This window comes from Acipenser ruthenus, chromosome 6, assembly GCF_902713425.1.
Source record: "Acipenser ruthenus chromosome 6, fAciRut3.2 maternal haplotype, whole genome shotgun sequence".
NCBI classification, from domain to species: Eukaryota; Metazoa; Chordata; class Actinopteri; order Acipenseriformes; family Acipenseridae; genus Acipenser; species Acipenser ruthenus.
In genome coordinates, this window is record NC_081194.1 from 19,066,598 (window position 1) to 19,080,904 (window position 14,307).

At 36.1% G+C, this 14,307-nt stretch overlaps 1 protein-coding gene across 7 annotated transcripts in view; it reads right to left on the bottom strand.

The window, feature by feature from the left end:
* LOC117411380 (utrophin-like) overlaps positions 1-14,307 on the bottom strand; it is a 236,303-nt gene that overhangs the window by 189,532 nt on the left and 32,464 nt on the right. For all 7 annotated transcript variants that reach the window (XM_034018793.3, XM_034018795.3, XM_059025174.1 and 4 more), the window contains exons 3-5: positions 3,062-3,123; positions 1,091-1,183; positions 458-535 (exon numbers count right to left, since the gene is read on the bottom strand). In XM_034018793.3, coding sequence (XP_033874684.3) covers positions 458-535; positions 1,091-1,183; positions 3,062-3,123 — 233 coding nt within the window. The remainder of the gene's footprint in view (positions 1-457; positions 536-1,090; positions 1,184-3,061; positions 3,124-14,307) is intronic.

The following is a 14,307-nucleotide window of genomic DNA, read 5'->3' on the forward strand; positions in this document are numbered from 1 at the left end:
CCCCAGAATCTTCACGCCCAACAAAGGCAACATTGCCTTGCCCTTCAGAACTTAACTTCATGCACTGGTAGTATACTTTTTATGTATTTATTTATTTATTTATTTTACTTAGAAACAAATGGGAAGCAATATTTTTTTTGTGAGGTCCTGTGATGCAATCTTACATCAGACATACTGTATGACACACACTGTCCAAGGTCACATACTGCTTAAATACAGTAGCTTACTTGGCAGATTAGAACGCATTACTGACCAGGTGTTCTGGAAAACCTCAAACCACACCTTGCCTCACACACTAAGATGAAGTCTTTTTGATAGAGGTGTTATAAATACACTAACTGAACAGATCTGGAGAAGCTAAAACATCTTAAACCCTTGAACGGATATTTAGGTGCAATTAAAAGAAGATACTGCAATGTATGAAAAAAGGCAGCTAAAATTGAGAACAAAGACTTACATTATTCTGATGCAGAACTTGAAGAACTTTGTTGACATTATTTAGGGCATGCACCCGCGAGGATCCACGTTCTTTGGTCTGAAACAAATACCAGGGAGGAATAATGAAAACAATCCATAATGTACGGATTACATTTACTATGATTTCAGTCTCTACATGAAAAGAATTACATTTGGTTAAAAAGCTATTTCTGCAATTGGGGAGACTACCATCTTAAACTAATCAATGTTCTTCAGTAGTCAACACACATATACACAGAAAATGGTAAAACTTGAGCTGCCTAAAAACTGACAGAAAAGTTGCTATTACTAATGTCTTATTTCAGGGACCTAAACATCATTCTCTATTGGGCTTAGACATGGTTTTCAGAGACAAGTTTTACTGTAAACTGTGGGTTCATTACTCTGTCACCACTATACTCAGCACTGGACTATGCAAGACTTAATTGGCTACAAGTTCCCTGTTTTTGTAGATTTCAAAATGTTAAAGCACTTTAAAAATATCTAATGAAGCCTCTTTCACTATTACAAAGCTGTTAAACCCAAAAGGTGTCTGGTATTTAAAATGAGATGCATTGGCTTTAGACATTAATGAAAATTAGAAGTAAAGACAGTATAAAAAAATAATCCTTACCAAGACACTCCCTGTGAGGCCTTCAAGAAGGTCCAAAAGCTTTCGCCCATCCCTGAGGTCAGCAAACATGTCCTTGATTGGGGGCTTCCCAACCTTGAGCACACAGAATCAGTACAATTATAAAATGTATTTATTGTAAACTGTAACACTGGATTCTAGAATAAGAAGATGCACATGTCACTCAACTGTTTACCCATGTAATTTACATAACATTTCAACATTATAAAACCATTTTAATGGTCTGTTAGCCCTGTGTCCCAATTAGCAGAGTGCAGTCAACTCTCACTAATACAAATTTCAAGGGACCAGCCAAAAAATGTAGACCTATCTTATTATTGAGTCTAAGCCAAATGCACACTGTTAGTTTGTTTTGAAGTTACAGTAATTTCAATCAAATTTCAATTACAGTACAATGAAAAGCAGCATACATGTAAAAGCACTGTGCATTGTATTGACAGTTGTAAGTTAACTTTTAAAAAGTATACATTGCAAATGAACTGAACTTGCAATCTGCATGTCCCACTCTGATCAGAGGCATTTTTAAACCACAAAAATCCTCATCAGGGTAAATCTGAAAACACACGACGACTTGCATCCACATTTGTCTGCAAGGATAATGCATATTTTTTTGCGTTGCTTCATGGAAATGACATTGATGCTTGAACACTATGGCAACTGAAAATGCATCATAGGACCAGCAGGCCCAAAACAGCAGGGAGGTGCTAAACTGGATGCAAGTTGCAACTTAATTTTTTATTATTTTTTTTAAATCCCTGGGGGGCTCCAAAATAATTTGCACACACAGAATTCGTGTTTTTGTGAATTTGTATTGTAATAAGTCATTTACAATAAGCGACTGCTAAATTTGTCCGGAATCATGTTAAAAATTCCCAGTTATCAGATTTTTTTTTTTTTTTTAACAGTAATCTGAATTTGTTTTAATGAGAATTGACTGAAATGTGTCTAGTTCATTGTTTCTTCATTTTGGAACCTGGAAACGTATATCATTGAAAAAACATTTATTGTTGATGTTTCTTCTCATAAATATACATAATAAAAATACAAAAAGCCTGCCAAATGAAGCAAACACTTGCAAAGAAATAAGAGCATTTTCACATGAGAATTAATGAAGATTACTTTGGCAACACACACTTTCCTGTCATCTGCTCCTAGTGATTTTTCAGAAAGCACTATTTCAAGAATTTCCAGTTTATTCTTAAACTATACTAAGTGCTTCTCATGTACAGGCTTTTAAAAATAAATAAAACACAATAAAAGGGGCTGTGCCACCAAGCACAGCTGCATGGATTGAGTTCAAGACTAATACAGCGCTCCCTCTATTTCACTTGTCATTTATATAATTTTACATTAACCTATTGCATACAACCAATGTTATTACTGTACCATGGGAACATTCTTGTGGGAAAAATACTAGACTCCAGACTTTTGTGGCATTAAACACAGTGAAGTTAAAAATACACACAGACCCTTTGGCATGTTGAGGTCTGACTGCAAAGCATAGGGAACCATTGTTTTATTCAAAATGAACCTAAAAAATGTAAATTATATAACATATTTCCATTAGATCCTCACCTTGGAATGCAGTGTTTACTGTAACCCACAGAATAATCTTACCACCTCACACAATACAGCAATATATGATGCAAATTAAAAACCCATTGCTGTTTTAAGAATAACTCTCAAGTGTTGTTATTTGACCATTTCACAGACGAACACCGTGTTGAAGTTTACACATCAAAAATGCAAAGAATGTGGCACATGCAAAAAATTAATGAGAAAAATCTATGAAGCCAAATGTCTTACCGTATGCTTTTTACTGTACAGATTAGTTATTGTAGGTTGAGAGGTTGTCATTAATACCCAAACCCCAGCGAAGCTGTGTTGCTACAGCATCTAGGGCTTTAACATGTTTGTACGCACTTAACAGTTTAGAGGCAAGTAAATTTTTACCTTCGTGAAGCGGGCATTAATCCATTTTGTAAAGGTTTTCCTCTGTACTGCATCGTGTTCATCTGTAAAAAAAATAAATACATAAAGAAAGAATATAGAATGTTTTAGCGTTATTAAAAGGGGAACTGGCCATATTTTGAGGAATATTTAAATGTGGTGTTGGCTTCTGCTACTACTCCCAGCAGTAATAATGTAGCGTATAAATAAAAATGTCAACCTCTTACCTCAGTTGGCAATATATATATATATAATGTGCCTTTGAGTACATTTGTTTTAGTGGCAAGTACAGTAACAGGAATTCTCTCACACACACACACACACACACACACACACACACACACTCAGGGCCTCAAAGTTGGCTCCATCTACCATCAATCAATAACATGTCCATTATTATTATTTTTTCTTTTTTGTAACATCAGGAATGTTTCATGGGCCACGACCAATAAGTCAATCTAAGACCTCCGGCATGTGAACCTCTAGGTCAAAGGCTACAAATCACAGCTTTAGGTTTGTGTTTCTGCTGTTGAGGAATGCAGGAATCAAGGGAGGTATTGGCCCCAGCACAGCAGAGTGCCGAACAAGCAAAGCAATCCAGGTCATATAGGAATGCTTGCTATTGTAAAGGAACGTCAATTTCATTTTAAATACAAATAATAATGAATCATTACAGGAAAATTAACAATGCTATGACTATAAGGTCCAAGGCTTATTAAAAATACTGTAGTGCCGAATGACAATTTAATATATGGTAACAGTTTGACATTTCACAGTGCACCCCAGCTCAAGTGAACTTTTGGGAAATATGCAATAAAACAATTTAAAAATACTTTAGGTTTACAGTATTTAGGCTGCACATTTGAGTTGCAAATTCAACGCAAATTTAGCAGATTGAATACAGATTACATTATGTAATGTAGAGGTGATGAGTGGTGAGTATGCAGGGTTAAGGGTGATTGCATATGTGACAATTAAATTAACTAATATGAGTAGTGTCGTCATTTTAGAGTCCCCCACCTAAAGTCATGCAGGAGCGCCAAAACTGTGGTAATCTACCAAACAGAAACTGCACTGCCACTTACAGTACTGCAAGTAATATTTTAATAAATTAAAAATAAAAAAACACAGTACCCATCAACTTGAGAGAGAAATATGAGCTAAAAAAATTAGTTAAAATCACAAGTCTCCTGTAACAATACTAAAACCACTGGCAGTTTTTTTTTTTGTTGTTGTTTTTAAAAAGGAACACCAGATGTTTTTATAAACAAAGAGAAGAAAAACAGACAGGTAAAAAATGTGATAACCCTTTTCAACAACAAAATTAAACTAACATAAAATTGCAGAATTGTATCAAGTTGTTAATACAGCACTGTGCTTCAGAAAAGTGAATCATCAGCGATAAATGATGCTGATCAAGTGAAATCCACAGTCAGTTTGCCACAGGTAAATATTGTTCAAGTATTAAATTTATTTATTAGGCATTTTGGGAATAGAATTTCAGTTTTTTTGCACTACACCCAGCCAAGTCGAGTTGATTCATCATGTGACATCACTCACGTGTCTCTGCTGATACTCAACATGGCGGCTGCACCAACGAGGAAAAAAAAAATGACGATCTATGAGGATGGTGGGATACTATTCCGCAAATTTTGCTGTCATTCGATTAATCATGTATGAGTCAATACCATTAAAGAACATATTGCCAGTCGTAAACACGTGGAGAAAAAGAAAGCAAAAAAGACAGCAACAAAAAATGGCTAAGCACTGCATTCTTCTCTGCTGAAAAACTTTGACCCAAGGGACTGTGCTCAAGGCAGGGCTTTCCCGAAGTAAGCAAGCTAAATTAATTGTATATTAAATAATTAGTTCATCTCTTTCCACTCTACCTGCATTTAATACAGCTATAATTAGCAATGTTAAACCATGACTGTTTCTTAATTAAATTATACTATCTGACGATGAAGAAAAAAGCTCAAAGCTATTTCCCTAGCTATGCATTCTGTGGCGGGATGCCCCGCCCCTGTGCGTAGTTTATGCGTTTTATGTTGTATGTGGTGTGTATGTATTGGTGCACGGAGTGTGGGTTATGTAGCATGGGTGATTTAAAATGTATACTTGTGGTTAGGCACGGGGATTGCACAATCACTGGTGTATGTGTGGAATGGTGTGTGACAGGGAGGAAGTTAAAATCCTCCCTGCAAAAACACATGGGAATGTGGCTGGAGCTGTGATTTGAAAAAGTGATCAAAATGATTGAGGCTCCAGCCACAGGTGTATAAATAGGGTGATCACGAGTGATACAGGGTTGTGTGTTCAGAGGCGGAATGAGAGACGTGTCGTGAGACAAGAAAGTCAGTATTATTAGAAAGCAATTGTTATACCTGCTGGATAACACCAGTATGATATTTGTTTTGTTTCGTGCCCATTTTGTATTTGTCTGTTTACTTCGGCCAACGTGCCGTTTGCTTTCTGTTTGGTGAAAACTGTTTATTAAATCTGCGCACCAGCGCAATTCACTCACCACTCTGTGTCCTGCATTTCCTGGCCTGGCGTAACCACCAGCCAGCTTGTTCACAATTCCTTAAAGGAAATGGATGGCTTTACTGTGTAAAGGATGTGGTCACTACACTACCCACCAGTTGTTTCATAAAGACATTCTGTCTGGAAACAAACCTGTGTAGCAATGAGTCAGTCAACACGCCTTTTTTATCAAAGCATTTCATATTTTATCCTGGTTATTGTATTGCCAGTAAAATGCTAAACTTAATTTGTGGAGTACTGTAAATGGGCTTACTCGCATGACATTGCTGGACTGTTACTAAACTGCAGTATTTTGTATTGTTACTGTAATGCAAGCAATAAGCTTAACAGGTATTTTCAAAACACCTTTATTTGTAGACTGAACTACTGTGTTAGTGGAAGACTGTAAATATGATTCTCTCAAAACAGTGCTGGACATTTGTTTTCTGCACTGCTGTAATATAATTAAGTTTTCCTGCTTATTGTAATGCCAACAATGAGCCAAGTGATGTTTATAAACATTATGATGTGTTTTCAGGTGCTTTACTTAGGCCTACTACTACAGCAATAGTTTTATCAGTCTGATAAAATTTTTGCCTTTAACACACAAAGAAATGGTGGTAATATTTATTATTTACTTATTTTAACTATCAGAATTATATTTATGTTCAAATGCAGTGTTTAATTATCAATAAACTGATAAAGAGTGGGAAAAGAGTGGGAAAAAATGAATTGGTCATGATTGAAAAACGGAATTTGCTATTCTGAAGAATGGAAAATCAGTAGCCCTACTGCCATTTTTAAATATACATAAAACAGAACAATTCTTAAAGAAATAAATAAAAATACAGGTTATGGCCAAAACATATGACTATATTTAAATCACATTAACAATAACATTTGCCTAGCAGAATAAGACTAATGGTGAACTGGGATTCAAATTAGCATTGGTACATTTTACAAATGCACTGTTTTACAAATGTGTACTAGACGTGGAGCATTGTTTTTTACAAATGTAACGGTATTTTTTAGAAACATTTGTTGTTCACCAAAATGTTGTAATTTTAAAATGTATCCACATCAAGCCAGCACATAGAATTAGTTTGGAAACTGTGACAAGCGCTTGGAAACAGTGACAGGCGACACTGATTGGCTGATAAACTAGCTTGTGAAAGTGCTACCATCACATACCACAAGGATGATTTTCAAAAAAAAATGTTAAGTTATGCCAAGTAATCCATCTTTCAGGACCTACAACATAGGGAGTACAAGCAAGGTCCTAATTGTTTTTCTGTGACCTTTCACATAGGAGTAACAGAACAACGCTTCCCTTTGAACTTGCGACTAAACTATGAAATTATTTTGTAAAATAATAATAATAATCATCATCATCTACCTTATTCCGTTCTTCAGTAGCCACGGTTTGTCTATCCATGGTCGTTGTCACGGTCTTTTAACAGAAGCTATGGCGGTGAGTTCTTGGAAAAACTGGACTTGCATTTTGCATTTGTGCCCTATCTTTTGTCATTATATTAGGTGTTAATTTAGATTTGTTTCTGGAACTCACCGATGCACTTAGAAACCTCTCCTTGGCTGAAGTAAAGCTTGCACGATAACCCTGCCACACTTCTCACTATACATATAACATGTATGTGCGCTAGTGACATGTACAGTGATAGTAGGGAGCCAATGTTTGAGTTTTTGCTTTTTTGCAAAAAAATTGAAAATTCTGTGAAAGAGATCAAATTCCATGCTTTTTTCCGCGATCGCTGAATCCTGGAGGGACTATAACATAAGTTTACACACTCACACAATTTGTTCTTGAATGCATTACAAAAATCGGATGTGAAATAAGTTTCCATGAGTCCATACTGTAAATGAAGCCTGCCCTGAATACTGTAGCTCCCTACAGTGCAGCAAACTAAAAAAATAATAGCATTGCAATTCAGTATAAAGCCTCCAGTTAACATCCCTTTTAGAGCACACTAGTAGCTTCCAGTGAACCTGCTGCCTTACATTTACGTTTGCATTTGCAACGCCATTAAGTAAACTATAGATCCCCAGAGGCCATTCCAGCTCCTTTTACACAGTTTAAAAGCGGATCTTAAATATACAAATTGTAAAAGGTAAAGAGGAGCACACCCCACGATACAATAATTGTGTGATTCTCATTGATTTACATGACAGCAGAAATAAATTATTGGTGTTCTAGGGGTACAATGCCACAATGGCCTCAGAAAAGAGAAAAAGTTGGTAGTGACAAGCAATAAAAGCATCTACAGTATCTTCTATTACTGTGTAACAGGTGATTCTGTTGTAGAGCTGTTTAAAGCTAAATCTTCCTTTAAGACATTCTGCCCAGATTTCCTGGTTTAAACATTACATTTTAAAATGTGGCTTTGCTTACAGTACATGTTGATCAAAGCAATAAAAAAAGGATTTCAATTACAGCCCTACAGGTAAACGTGAAGTGCTGTACCTTATATTTGGATCAATAATAGCAACCACGATAAAAAAAAAAAACTATAAAAGATATACTGTACTGTAGGCTAGGGGTCTATTCAATTGATTTAAAGAAGATATAACCATTTTTAAAACATTGGTGGAATTTAGATATGCAATCTCTTTGATCCACTGGACATAACCTGTAGTGTTTACAGTATAACTGTTCTTAAAAGTACAGTATTGCCTTCAGGGTACAGAGCTCACTGCACACAAGTTATTGATTAAACAAAGTTCCTGTACTCTGTGTTTTTACTGTAGATCAATATGTTAACAAAACAAACAAATATTAGCTCACTTAGTACACATCAGATATAACATCACTGACAGCTGCTGTTGCACAACATCATAATAGGATCAAAGTGTAAAGCTGAATCCATGCTCAGACCCATGTCTCTGCTTTACGTTTTCCAAAAAAACTATTGCCTGCTGTAAAGGAAAAAAAGTGAATGATCTTTTATCAATGAGTGTGATACAGTATACAGCACAGCATCTTAATATATTGCAATGTTATTGCACACAACAATATTTCTTTGGTCAATGCAGTAGAAAAGCAAATGTCGCCATTGAAGCCCATCTGATAAAGAAAGGGCACAGCAATCAAACTAATGTCAGTGAAAACAAACACTGTCTCCTCTCGGGGATTCTCCTTCTCACTAAAAGGAAAACAGAGGCTGTAATGTGGAAAATTAACAGGAAGACGCAATTATGTCAGGAAGGAAAATCTTAGAAGCTTCTTCATATAGTTCGCTGCACTTCCAATGATGAACAGTGTCAGCTAACAGTTTTTTTTTCTGCCGGACAACAGACCTGCTTCTGGCTTAAGAGTCATATGAACACTATCTATAGTAACAGAGTCTACAGTATTTCACATAGTGTACAGTGTAATACTAGTTTTAATCCTGCACATTTGCCCCAAAAAATAAAATTAAACAGCTGAATTTGAACAATATCCTTCTTTAGATTTGGCAACAAATATTCTGAATGCTACTCCGAGATGTCGTCAAGTAAATATTTGGAGGAGGTGGGGGGTTGAATTCTGCCCATGTGGGATGCAAAGAATCTGTAGAATTCCTACTTTCAGAAAAATTCTCAGTGCTTTGGGGACACTTGCCCAAGCTTGCCTCGTCTATTTGAGTTTACACTTAGCAATCAGCTCAAGAAAATTAGATAACAGTTTACTTGTTTTCTTGAAGTTTAAAGCAAATCCTAAATTTAGGAAACAACAAATACACACATCCTTAAATTTAGGGGCAGCAGTGTGGAGTAATGGTTAGGGCTCTGGACTCTTGACCGGAGGGTCGTGGGTTCAATCCTAGGTGGGGGACACTGATGCTGTACCCTTGAGCAAGGTACTTTACCTAGATTGCTCCAGTAAAAACCCAACTGTATAAATGGGTAATTGTATGTAAAAATAATGTGATATCTTGTAACAATTGTAAGTCGCCCTGGATAAGGGCGTCTGCTAAGAAATAAGTAATAATAATAATAATAATAATAATAATAATAATAATAATAATAATAATAATCAGAAAACTGATTTTCTTAAAATGACACTTTTCTGTGTTTACATGATTAACGATAGAAAGTCTAATTAGAATTCAACTGTATACATGGATTGAAGTTTTCGGAAAATGCAGGATATTTTCGCATGCAAAGTACTGTAGTACCCTAAGTACGATTTGAACAAACCGAACATTTTTTCTGCGATAGAACGGAGACCAATCCAATAACAAGTGCTTTATCGAAGTGTCAGGTCTTAAATTCAAAGATTACTATCCTATATACCTCTATTCAGATTCCCCACAATGTGCAATCAGCCTTTCAAACAGCTCATCCTGTTCTATATTACCAGTTTATTTTGCAGACATTATTTTAAATTATCACGTAATTTTAAAGCTGGAAAACATGTGCTGCTTCAGTATGGGCTATTCAAAAAACACATACGGACAAATATTACTTAATCCCTAACTTAATATTATTATTATTATTATTTATTTATTTATTTATTTATTAGCAGACGCTCTTATCCAGGGCGGCTTACAGTCGTAAACAAAAATACATTTCAAGAATCACAGTACAAGTATTAATACAATTGAGGAAGACAAAATACAATGACTTCGGTTCTACAAGTACAAGTATATGACAAAATACGATTCAACGGAGCAAATGGATCCATGCATGTGCAGTACACTATCAGAATACGTTTTCCGAAAAGTGCGTTCACATGATATACATTTGGTTCGTTTTCGGAATTGAATCGGAAATTTCTAGGTGCTGTTTTCCAAAAACTGACCTAAGGAATATTCTGATACATTTTCCGAAAACTGTGTTTACATGACTTTTAATATCGGAATTCTTATGCTCATGTAAACGCACTGAATGCCTAAAGTAAATTATTGGTAACAGGAATGTATTACAGTACATACTGTAGAAAGGTTGACACACATCAAGTTTGTTGCCATTTAATTATATTTAGGGCTTCTGTTTTTCGGGTTTTATTAATTGTATTTTTCGGTGCTGATTTTTAGCTATTTTCAAGTTATGTAAAATCGTTTTTTTTTCTGGGCTTTCGTTTTTGATATACTGTATAAAATGTGTTTTTGGTTACTTTCCAAAATGCTTGAGCGTTTTTTTTTTTCTGTCAAAATATGTATAGGAGTAACTCGACAGTACTTGCACACATAAATTGTACCTTCTTTCCATTGCTGTCTTTCACAACGAAATCCCTATGGTCACGAGCACATTCTTCTGGGGTTTTTGTGTGTAGGCATTTTTGTACATTTCGCCACAATTCTGTTTTAAATCCTCCGTATTCTAACTGTAATACAGCTTGAAATCCTGTTTTAAATCTCGCAAGCGGAGTCTCCAATAGAAATGTAGGAATGTGCAGTCATTCAGTAGTTGGGGCGGGTTTAAAGTATTGAGAACAAATCAATGATAGATGCAAGTCAGGAAGGCGGGACATTGCCCAGCAGCACTGGAAACTGTATTTATTATTATTTTTGTAGTAGGTTTTATTTTTTAATGGGAATAGCGTAAATTCAACGTGAATTGATTAACCATTTCCACCATTTTTCCGGTGTTTATTGGCTATCCACCGATTTCATTTTTTTGTATCGGGGTGTTTTAACGGGTTTTATCGGTTAAAATTAGAAGCCCCAATTATATTGCAGGTTGCAAAATAAATTGTATTGTATTTCAGAAATATTTTACCAGATGCATCTAGTTTGCAGTGGGGTTCCCATATCCACCCAGTTAAAAAGGTAGAAAGGACAGAAGCACAAATAGTTCAAGCAACTCAGGTCAATGAGATATCTGTCAAACTGGAGTCCAAGCCACAGTATCCAGTGTCACAGAGTGACCCTAAAACCCATGTTCCCTTGTACAGGGTGCAAGCTTCTTTTTTGAGTGAAAGGTGTATGCGGCAGAGACGGATTGCTCTTTGATAGAAACAGTTTAATTTATTTGAAGTTTGCCCACTGATGATGGGAATGAGAATGTAGAGATGGGAGCCCAGCTTACAAGATTTAAGTTTTTGCAGGTATTACTCTTTTAAAGACTGTCACTGCTACTGGAAGCAGGACAATCTTTGGGATACAAATTGAACATTTGTGAAACTGCAACAAATATTGTAATGACTGTAATGTGTTTTAAAGAATATAAAACCAGTAGAAAATATTATTAAGAGATCTGTGTAAGGTCTGTGTGAAGAAGTTCATTGCATTGAAGGTCAGGCCGACCTGCTGAAAGTTCCAAGCCCCTTATCAGGCAAAAGCAATAAATGAAGAACGTGTGGATTTTGACATCAGGCTCTCTGCTCTTTACTTTAGACACTAGACTAAACTGGATTCCGATTCTGTAATACTATGTTCTTAGACTGCTGCACGCTGTAATCTGTTCTGTATTTTAGCTTTAATAGGCATTCTCTGAAAAAGAACACTTGCTTACAGGAACCACTGTAAGTTAGTACTACAGTATGTGCACACACTGTATAATTTATGTCCACAAACTGCAACACCACAAGAACCACATTAAAACATAGCCTAAAATGCTCAATACTGTAAAATACCACCTCTACAATCTTCTAAAAATCCCTGACCCTCACTACTAGCAGCTGAGCAGCCAGGGAGTACTGTATAGGACTGTAAAGTAAATATAAATCATGAAGTTTTGGAAAGATTTCTACAGGAAATCACTTTCTTGCATGCCAACCTAATAGAGGGTATACTGTACACTTACAGTAAGAAACTAAAAATGAACAAAAAGTTTGCTTGTTTTTTCAAATGTGTGAAACTTGCAAAAAGTATTGTTGTACAGTAGTAATGTAGACACCTATTCCTGAACATGTAGCTGAGACCCACTGAGGAGTGTACTAACTGGGGATCATCCCGTGGTTAGTACGGAGGGCGGTACTAAACAAGTACGCAAGTCAATTGCAATGAACTAAGCAGCTCAAGAAAGTAAAAATAATGTGTACTTGTAATTGCAGATACAAATCAAAAATACAAGTACAAATCAAAAATACGAGTACAACTCAAAAAAAAAATGACAAGTACAAATCAAAAAGTTACGAGTACAAATAAAAAATACAAGTACGACTCAAGAAAAGCTACGGGTACATATGACAAAGTTACGAGTACAATTCACAAAATTACGAGTTGGCTAGAGAGTGAAATCACTGTCAAAAATACGTCACAGAGGTCACAGGACAGGCTGTTGATTGGGGGAACAATCGATGCGTATTTAACCGCGCATGCGTCCAGCACCTTGCATTGCTGATAGAAGGAAAGGAGTGGCTGCATGCTGGTGAAATGTGTAGCTGGAATTTTCAAAGCAGGAATTTGGCACAAAGTCGCCCAACAGATGGACATCCTCAGCTAAGATCTTCCAGGTCAAACTCCCCCTTTTTTTCCGTCCCCGTCGATGCAGTGCATCATGGGAATCCAAAGAGTTCCGGTGGTGACTTTTCTCCTATCTCTATAATGTAAAGTCTGCTTCATTTCCTATTCAAAGCTTTCTCTTTTGAAAACAATTGCATTTTTTAGCAAGATTCACCTGGATTTATTTAGAGACACCCCTCCTTAACACATACGTGTTATTTCTACGATCAATGGTTTTCACTTGACCTGACAAGGGCTCTTTGGGAAGTAACCTAAAACACTAACTTCATACAGTATATCAAAAACGAAAGCCCCGAAAAAAACAATTTACATAAAACTTGAAAATAGCTAAAAATAAGCACCGAAAAATACAATAAAACGTGAAAAACAGAAGCCTTAAATATAAAGGAGTGTGTGTATGTAGATATGGTTTAAAACGCTGACACCTACATAGCATTTAAACGTTCATAAAAATGTACCAAAAGTACTAACTGGAACAAATATTAGAAATCCCAAAATGTATTGCCAACTTCCTCCAAAGTTCCAATAGCATCTTTTATACACTATGAAATAAAGTTTTTTGCTCCATTGTATAACTTTGCACATGACTACTGGCCATGATTGACTTTGTATGGATGTTCTGAGAAATTAAGCTTTTATAGGCTATACCTGAAATATGTAATTAGCATTTCTGATTCGATTTCCACCTTATAGTCTACAATACACCTTTGGTCCTTGTGACAGGCTAGCTGCAGGGAGGACTTCAGGCCAAAAAGAATCACACAGAGACAGACGATACTGAGCTTGAAACTGAGACGCTATGGCTGCGCTCAGAGCGTTTAATAAACAAACAAAAGGTTTTAAACAGAAAACAGAAGACAGGACACGGCACTTGAGGCCAAAATAAAACAGACAAACAAAACGGACTAACACTTAAACGGTGGACGGACAGACACACAAACACGGTGAGTAAAAAATAAACAAACAAGTATCGTGCTGGTCTTACCAGCACGCAATAGCAATTGTTATCTTTTTGTTTCTCCTTCTCTCTCTCCCGTTCTCCACTCACCGAACACACAACCCGAGTGAGTAAAACGTGCATCTATACATACTGTTGTGCCAGGATTCAATTACCAATTAATTATTCACTTGAATCCCAGCACGTGAATTAATTATGTGCAACCTCGTGCTCACATATTAAATACTTTAAATGCACATGAAGTGATGTGCAATCCTCGTGCTTAAATACAATTCTACATCTTAAATAACTCGTGCTGCACACACCCATTTATATCCCGTGCAGCCATCTCTATACACCAACATTAACGCACGCAACATACA